Here is a 9,491-nt window from a genome sequence, read left to right as displayed (position 1 = left end):
CATATGCTCATCTTTGCCAAATTTCTGTTTGTTCTGCTCTTCTGTGAGGACTAAGTCCTGTTCTGTGGTATCAGTAGCTTCAGCCATTGAATCATCTTTTCTGTTCTTTCACATAGAAGTGACCCTTTTAGCCTAAGATGGGAGTGGCAGCAAATGTAATGTTTTGCCTGTGCCTTGGTGCACTTGTAGCTCTGATATGATCCTCTCCCTCTGGGTTGTCAGCCTCCTGCTGTTGAAGCAAGATCTAGAGGCAGGGGTGACTGATGGTGTGCAGCAAGGAAGCCAAATCAGATTAGGACCAGCTCTGTAAGATCAAACCTGGCTCCTCTTCCCCAAACACCACTCTCTTGGGAGAGCTGAGGGCTGTCTAATAGAGGGCCTTTCTCAGGAAACTGGCTAGTCTTGAGAGTTATGTATGCCATCCCATTTCTTGGTACTGAGAGTAACAGTCAGCTCTATAAAGGAGGAAAACTTCATCACCAATGGCTGAATCCAAGGACATTGTTAAAAATAACTTTTTAATTATTAAAATAGACATTTAAGTGGTCTTAATGTTCCAAATACCAGGCTCTTGCATTAGACAATTAATTGTATTACAGCATTAAGTAATGTGAGCACAGGATTTATAATTGATAGCAGTGCTATCATGTGTATTTAACTAATATCAGGAATTAAAATTACAAAGGGGACTTAAGTGTGAGTTTGTGACTGAAAGCAAACTCTTAGGCTAGGCCTGCACTGAGAGAGGGGTGTGACTCTCCTGCTTGCAAATGCGTACTCATAATGGCTGTCATTGAGCTAGTGTGGCTATAAATAGCAACTGGGTAGCAACAGCCGACACCCACCTGAGCTATGCCAAGAACATACACCCTGATTTCAGGCAAGTTTGTGTGAAGTCCATTTCAGCCATGGCTCCACTGCTATATATATATACTTGCTAGCTCAACAAGAACCAGCATGAGTATGCACAGAAGAACAGGGGAATGACATTCCTATCTCACATCAAACATAGTCCTAAACTCCACAATCAGGTCTGTTCGAATCAATGTCCTTTTATCTAGGCACTGTCTCGTCTCCAGCCGTGATGAAGATCAGGACCATTCTCTTCGTGCAAGGCTACTCTGTGCTTCTCATTAATCAGTAATCTCACTGCACTAGAGTAGGTGTGGGAACTTGACAAAGCAGATAAAATCCCCAGCTCATCTCTGGGATAATTAGGGTGAAGACTTCGTATTTAATCTTGCAGTCCTTCTGCACACCAAACTCATCCTGAAGCTGAGACTTGTTCGTGCAAGGTCTGCAGAATTGGGCCTTTGACTAGCAGCAACAGTTAGGCTTCAGTTAATAGAATGTAAAACTGAAAGATCAAGATCTTGAGCATTCCAGACGTAAACTGGAACTGCAACTTTGGTACAGAGAAAGCAGATATTCCCAATACAGTCTGTAGTGCCTGAGCTTTATACCAAGAACACAGAAACAAAACTTATTCAGAACTATATTTGTGGTATCCCTCTCCCTCAAACGCAGTCATAAGTCCTCCAAAGGGCTGGAACATATGGAGACAGTGGAAGTTTTCAGTTGCCCTTGTCTTGTCCCTCCCCATGCCTTCCAGCTCCAAGTGCAGCTGGCCTCATTCCTGCTTCCAAGGTCAGCTCTAAAACTAACAGCATGCTATGTGTCATGGCAAGGGCTCAGTGTCACAGAAAGCTTTTGGACAGCTGAATTAGCTAGTTCTCAAATGTTACCTAATCAGGCTGTGGGTCACTTCATCCCACCTTGTAGTCAGTGAAAGTGGGGAAAAAACTGCGAAAAGCAAGATTTACTAGGAGAGCACATTCACCTAGTACCTATAATGTGTGCAGAGACAGCACTGCCTCAGCCAAATAATATGGAACAGTCATTGCAGCATGAGGACGGGGTGAAGGCTTCTTACATTCCCTGTATCAGAGAGGCCAGTTATGAGGTGTTTTACACTAGACAGACTGTCCTATTTTTCTGGGAAGTTCCAGAGGAATTTCTCAAGTAATTATGGGAACGTTTACTTGCCTCAAGTGGAAGAGAAGGGGCAGGCAGTTTAGTATGAGAGAAAAGATTGCCATAGACAGGCTGTGCTGAAGGAACAAAATGGTACTGAGTCTTTACAGAGATGAGTGGGCCATCTTGTGAAAACACTTTTTGCTTCCACATAGCCATTCAGGGTAAGAGAGAGTAAAAACTCCACTTCTGAAACACACTATTGGACAACTGAATACTGTTATGCCTGTGGGGAGAGGGGGAGGAAGTGCTGGGGAGGTAAGTCCCTTATGTGCCATTTCTACAGACCAACTGTAGAAGACAAAGATACACATCCCAGTGACTTGCTGGGAGCTTTGTACTACGAGTATGGCTGCCTGTATAAAAAGATGCAGGGGCCAGCCACACTTCCCACTCCTCTCCCCACACCTATAGCTTAGGCTTCTGGGTTACAGTCCCAACCCTGTATCATTAAGTCAGTGAGAGTAGGGCCCATCATATACAGTTCTATGGGTCAAAACACAAACCCTAACTTAAACAGGACCAAATTACCTCCACTCCCATTTTCCACTGCCTTGTACCTCAAGTAAGTGGAAATAAACATTTGCTCTTATCTCCTCATAGCTTCTTAACCATGATCTTCTCAAGAACTGATTTTTCGTTCCATGCTGGTTCTATTTTACACAATACTGCTTAGCGAGAACAGGGAGGGTCCCAGGCTTCCAGACCCAGGAGAGCTAACCTCGTACCTCCTTGCCTTCTGCTAAAAACCTTCCCTCAGCCCTGCCCAAGAAGCACTTGCAGCCATACACTTGTCTCGGACCTGGCCAATCCTGAAAACTTAATCCTCAATAATAACCTTAAGGGTTAACACATTGAAAACTTGAGGTTTAAAACACATAGGTGATTTTACACTGCATTGAATGCATGTGTTGATGCTGTGTGTGTGTGTGTGTGTGTGTGTGTGTATATATATATACACACACACTTTTTTTTTTTTTAATTCTCTTGGTCAAACTTCACTTCTAGCTGTATAACAAAAAACCCAAGCATCAGCCAATGGTCTGTGATTTGCCAGGGCAGGAGGAGTACACTGAACTGCTGGTAATAAGGGGCATTTACGAATCCATTCACTGAAGGTGTGTCTGGGCTGCTTATAAGCACAATCAGCTTTGAGGCCAGCTGGAGTTTAAGTTCTTTGGCTTTCAGGAGACAAATTCTGTATCATTAATGGCAATAACATTATTTAGAAACCATATTAGGGCAACTCTCATTTCAGCAAGGCCTAGCTTATTTGCAGCTAGGAACTGCCTAGTCCTGTGGGAACTGATTCCATGGCTTCGATCCTTGTTTTGCTGTAGGACTGATCCAGCACAGCTGTGCAGTTGGAGATTTGAACGTTCCTCTCTTTGTTCTGGAAAGGCCAATATTCTGTAGAGGAGGTGCTGGCTCAGTGGGAGAGACCCAGAGATTGCAGCAGGTGAAAGGTGGCACCCAAGGCCCAGCTTGTCTCTATATTGTTCACTTTCTTTGCTAACTATAAACAAAAGAAAACAAAAAGGTAAGTTGCAGCATTTCTCCCAGACCTGTACAACTGTACTAAAAACAGGAACAAGCTGATGGGTAGGTGCACAGAACATCAATACCCTCAAAGAGCTTCACTCACTACTCTGCAAATGAAAACACAGTGGGTATTAGGCTGAGCAGCAAGTATCTGAGAACATGTTATGGAATCAGATGGATTTTAAAAGAACAAATACTAACAAATTCTCTCACTTGAGTCCCACTGCAACAACTGGGGATGGAGGACTGCTTGGTCAGCAGAGATTCCTGCTTTTAATTAGCTGTTATATTCAGCTGTAGCTCACTGTATAATCAGGACTAGTATCCTTTTCAATTCTTAAGTTTTCACTTCCTCTGCATTTCCTAGTATCGCTGCTCCCCCACCTTGCCACCCTGCTGGTCCCTGGCCTGATAATAACTGAAGACAAAAATATAAGAAGGCAGGTCATGTGGGAGAAAAGAGCAAATACGGTAAGGAAGCAAATTGAACTGCCTCAGCCTGCTCTTCCCAGTCGGAAACTTCTCCCACCCTAGACTGGTTCCCTCCAGACCTGCCTAAAATCCTCCCCTACCACCCTGTTAAGAGTTTTCCATCTGGGATCTGGCCAGTTAGATGAGAGGGAAGAGTTAAGCAGAGATTGGCACTGTGAAGGATAAGCCCACAACTTCCCTACAGAGACAGAACTTGGGCCACAGAGAAAAATGGTATAAAGACAAATACTTATATTTTCTTAATTCCAGTTTTGTGATCAGTAAGAACAATAATGACCCCCCGGCTTGGTCTTTCCTACAGAGCAGGATTAACCTTCACAGTGCTGAGGTTCAAGAGGTTATCCACATGGAAACTCTGCTCCTTGAACAGGGCTGGAATCACGTGTCTCATATGGATGGAGGAACCAAGTGTTTCACAGGAGAGGGAAGAAGGTGGGAAAGAAATTGGGAGGGAGTTAGCAGCTGGTGGGAATGGAAACCTGCTGCTGCCACCAAATTTCTCATCCTCTTCTGCTTCTGGCCATGTCCAACACTATCTGACCCCAAGTCTTTCATTTCTTTCCATATCTGATCCAATCTTACCTTGTTTCAGTCAAGGCTTTTAACCACATTTCATCTCCTGATGCTCCTTCCACAGCCACTTCCCTTCTCACCCTCTGAATCCTTTTACTACAAATACCTCTGTGCCTACTCCCTCTGCTAAGAACAGCTTCCTTGATCCTGTCCCCCCATGCACTTCCCTCTCCTCCTCCCTGTCCCTCTAAAGCCACCTTTTCTTACATTTCTTCCACCTGAACCCTCCCTCCTACACCAACTGAAATAAAAGAACACCCCCACTATGCAACAAGCAGCCTCATCACCTCAGTGGGGGTAAATTCTGTTCTTTCTTACTTATTTCTGCTCTCTCTCTCTCTCCAGCAAGACCTGTCATCAATACTGGAAAGCTTTGGGGAACAGCAGTTACTCCTTGCAAAGTGCTACACCCACCTATAGCCCTATATACAAATGTCAGATGATAGCATCCAGGGTGGAGCTTGAAGGTAGGGGCTTGGGTAGAGTTTGAATGTGTATGTGGCCAGAAAAAGAGAATTGTTCAAAATGAAGAAAGCTAGACCCGTGAGTCCAGTTTAGGTGGTGGAAAGGAGGTCAGGAGGGGTAGCAGGTGGGCTCTACAGCACAGCATTTGGAGTTTGTAAGGTGACAGAGGGCTGGGGAACTGCAAGGGGTATTGTGCTACTTGTGGAGAACAGCAGCTGCCAACAAGTGCGTCTGTGCAAATGACTAAGTGCAAGGCATGCACAGCCACGGGGCCCTAAGCATCCAGAGCAGAGCACAGCCCTTTGATTCACATGCACATCATTCCCTTTGCTATGTGACCACCAGCACCTGCTCTAATTCAAAGTGGGAGAATTTCTCGAGTTTGATTTTCATTATCGCACCACGGAGGCTATCAAATCCTCTCATCTTACACCGTGAAAAATTGGGGAAGGCAGCTGAGAGCTTCCATGCTGGGGATGTGCACGCTGCAAAAGAATGTTTTTATTCACAACTGTTTACATAGAATACATTTTTTTAACCAGATTATTTTTCTAATTTATTTTAAATTTTGAAAGCTTCTTTTATCATGAGTATTCTAACAGTAAATAAGCTGAAGTTTGGATGACATTTGAGCTGAGAAGATCACCAGGAAATGACAAACTTCCGGAGGTCTCTGCTGCTTAATTCTATGTCACCATAACCAATAGGCCAGTGGCAAGATTCAATCCCTTCCCAAAGCAGTGAATGTGAAAAGCAGCCCCTGTCTCTTCTCACCACTGTGTATATGGAAGAAGAGGTGAGAGACCAGGAGCAGAGGGCTAGTGCGTCGTCTTCGTTTGAGATACAAGAAAGCCAGAGCTAGATTATTGTATTGCTTTTCTTACCTGTAAAAGAGTATTATCCTCAAACCCAAAGCCTTCTTTTAGCAAGACAGTGATGTAAGTGAGATCCATACACAGGAAGGGGCTGGCTGAGGTGTATCTGTCTAAGTTATCACACACTGGAGGGAAGAGAGAGAGAAAGGAGGCTGAGAAGAGTAATCTTAGTACAGGCTGCACCTCTGAAATCTGGTAGTCTCTCATCTGGCATAACCACAGATGTTACTAGAAAAGAGAATAGTGGCTGGTGCAGGAGCCCCCACAGAACTAGCAGCTAGAGTCCCCATATGCATTGCAGCAACACATGGGGGCTGGGGCAGAGGCCCCACTAGTCTGCAGTAGTTTGGGGGCCAGGGCCCCTGCCAGTCCCACTGCAGTACAGGGACAGGACAGGAGCCCCGGCCAGTCCCACTGCAATGTGTGGATCGGGGCTGGAGCCCCCACTAACCTGCAGCACCGGTGGGCCAGAAACCAGGAGCTTCTGTCTGCCCCATGTCAACAGGGGTAGGGAGGCTGCTGTGGGGCTGGGAGCTGGAGCCCCCTTCTGCTTCATGGCAGCCAGAGGGGCAGGGGCTGGCTGGACCCCCATGGTACCCTGGGCTGCAGGCTGGAGCTGCAGCAGTCCCTGATTGCAGGGCTTTCTGCCTGCAGAAGCCGTAACTCCTCCCTTCATCCAGCAAATTCTCTTGTCTGAGACCAGTCAGGTCCCGAGCATGCCGGCCAAGGGGGGCTGCAACCTGTAGAATACTTGACTAAACTGCACGTATAGTCAGAGCCCCTGGTGCAGCTGCTGAGCACAAGCCCGTTGCTTTCACATATACGGAATCTGAGTCCGCACAGCTGTTCTTCAAAGCCAGGAACTAACTCATCAGTATTTTAAATTAAGTACTTCTGATTTCTTTGGACACCGTTCGGAACACCTCTTAACACAGCAACATTATTCACGCGGCTCTAGTGTAGGCTGAGTCAGCTTTCAATGGTAATAAAGCTACAAATGAGTTCTTAGGATAGCTATGACACAGTACCCCAAATCATTTCTTGGCTGTCATCTCATGTGGAATCCCGCCCCCCAGGGTCTTAGATTTCACCATCTCCCTTGACAACTCATTTCTTAACTTGATTTTTCCCTTGTGATTTTGGCTGTTACTAAGCTCTAGCTCACACTGAGTCCCTGAGATTGTGCCTTTCATCCTTTTCTTTTGACTACTTCCTCACAGGTCTAATGGCTGGAGATAGTTATATTGCATCTGTAATAGAGGCATTCACTTTTCTTAACTGTAAGGGTATTTCAGACCATCAGCCAGACTCTCATGTCATTTATGAACCTAGCAACACAGACAGTCAGTGCTTGCTGTAGCAGACAAAAACTACTGCTAATGCTAAGCTCCATTCCTTGGATTTCATTTATTTCAGCACAACCCAATGAGTTGGGTGCATGCACACAAGCAAGACCAAGGCTTAAACATTAGTACACTTTTTATACCCAAGGGGACTCCCTACTTTTCTCAACACGTGCTCCTCTTTTGTTATTTAATGAGTTAGGACCAAATATGAAATTCTGCATTACACAAGAAACTATATAACATGTTTACATACTTATTAAGAGTAACAAACCTTTTAATCTTATTACTTGACAGGGACTTTCCTGGTTTATCCTGATTGCATTCACCAGGTCACAGTGATCTCATCTTTGTCCTGTATCAGAATCAGGGGCATTCCAAAAACTGACATTTGATAAGCCAAAAATGCTTTGTTTGCACTCCTTCTCAAAGGAGTTATTCAAAGGTCTTATTTGCCACGCCAAAATAGGACAACAATTACATTGCTCATGTACTGTTAACCAATACATGATCCATGAAATATATTTAAGTTCTCTCTTTCACCTCATAAGGCCATATCCTCTTCAAATAACAACCATAAGCTCCCAGATAAATCACCATTAACATTCATAAAAATGCTCTTTGGACTGAAACTTGGTCACAACCCATGATTCTCCTTTTTAAAAGGAAACAAATCCATAACACAGGCTCAGGCTGTTTTTGATACAAGTTGTGAAGACTTTCCACCCATACATGTGTGTATACCTCAGAAACAACAGTCACTGTTTGGAATTTGATGTTCCTCCCTCCATATTGTGGACATGTACATTTTAAAGGTAAAAGGTCACAAGGTGGACAGAAAGGCTACTTACCACACAGCTGTAGTTCTTCAACATGAGTTCCTTTATGGATGTATGTTCTGGGGCTGTTTATAAGTTTGGAACCTACTACCAAACAGAGCCTATTGAGGCCATATGCTCTTCAAATAATACCCATAAGCCCCCAGATAAAAACAGGAACCATATGTAGCCTGTGCTATCACCTAATTTTTTTCTGATAAATCAAAATTCTGTGGCAAAATTAAGAAGACTGGAGATTGTGAATCCCGAACAGGCCATCGTCTCACAGAAAAGGTAAGTAACTGTTCTTTCTTCCCTCCAGCAAGAATTGACTGTATGGTCCACCACTGATGGGGACCTGAGCAGCAGCCAAAGTCCATTGTAGAAATGAGCAAGAGAAGCATTAATTATATGGAGACTTCAAGATTGTTCTTGTGGAGTATCAGAGCTAAAAGCCAAACAGAGCTGCCTAGAGCTATGATCAGAACTCTAACAGAAAGCTTTACGTATCTCTCTGATGACAAAGACATGAAATCAAAATATTATGCCTAGATGAATAAGGTCTAAAATCCTGAGGCTGTCACATCCTCAAGGTCAAAACATGTTTGCATACACATTCTAATCTATTTAGATAAATCCAAGCACAGGCTGTTTGACTCTTGGATTTATCCCTGTGGGGTACAAACAGTCCAGGAATTTTACATATGAAATTACTGCTTAATCCAATTCCCAGATGAAGTCAATGGAAGTCTTTAAGTTGACTTCAGTGAGTGCTGGATCAGGTTATTATTCGTCTCAACATTTAAAGGCTCTCTGAACAATTAGATTTACATTTTCAAAAATACACAAGTGACTTAGCAGCCTAAATTCCATTTTCAAAAACATGTAAGTCACTCAGGAACTTAAGCTTAATCAAAAGTCAAAAGGACTTAGGCTCCTAATTCACTTGGGTGTTTTTAAAAATGTTACCCAATGCCACATAACTTAGCGTCTCTTGGTGACAACTGTGATTTGGGGAGGATTATCAATTACTATATAGACTGAAGTGGCAATCAGAGCCCACCTTAGTTAATAATTCTGTGTGTGGACACAAACATCTTATTCTTATGGAACAGCACATATGGGGGGTATCAGTCAGTGAGTCCTGGATGTCACTCCTCAGGCTACTGTCACTATTAGGAACACCAAAGTCAATGATGGGCAGAGCAATGAACAATGCGACAACTCAAAATGCACCGCCATTTGCTTTGTAAACACCAACTTCACGTCTCAAGGAGCAGTTGATTCTTGAACAGGTGGAAACACATGAATAAGGCCTTCAAATACCATTTCTTAATAGGATGTGAAAA

At 43.9% G+C, this 9,491-nt stretch overlaps 1 protein-coding gene across 5 annotated transcripts in view; it reads right to left on the bottom strand.

The window, feature by feature from the left end:
* Positions 1-499: 499 nt before the first annotated feature.
* Positions 500-9,491, bottom strand: part of ENTPD5 (ectonucleoside triphosphate diphosphohydrolase 5 (inactive)) — a 36,529-nt gene continuing 27,537 nt past the window's right edge. For all 5 annotated transcript variants that reach the window (XM_074996805.1, XM_074996809.1, XM_074996808.1 and 2 more), the window contains exons 14-15: positions 5,991-6,106; positions 500-3,550 (exon numbers count right to left, since the gene is read on the bottom strand). In XM_074996805.1, the coding sequence (XP_074852906.1) occupies positions 3,464-3,550; positions 5,991-6,106 (203 nt within the window). In that variant the 3' untranslated portion in view covers positions 500-3,463. The remainder of the gene's footprint in view (positions 3,551-5,990; positions 6,107-9,491) is intronic.

This window comes from Carettochelys insculpta, chromosome 6, assembly GCF_033958435.1.
Source record: "Carettochelys insculpta isolate YL-2023 chromosome 6, ASM3395843v1, whole genome shotgun sequence".
In the NCBI taxonomy this organism is placed as follows: domain Eukaryota; kingdom Metazoa; phylum Chordata; order Testudines; family Carettochelyidae; genus Carettochelys; species Carettochelys insculpta.
The sequence above is the reverse complement of the archived record's forward strand: the minus strand, read 5'-3'. Positions and strand labels throughout refer to the sequence as shown.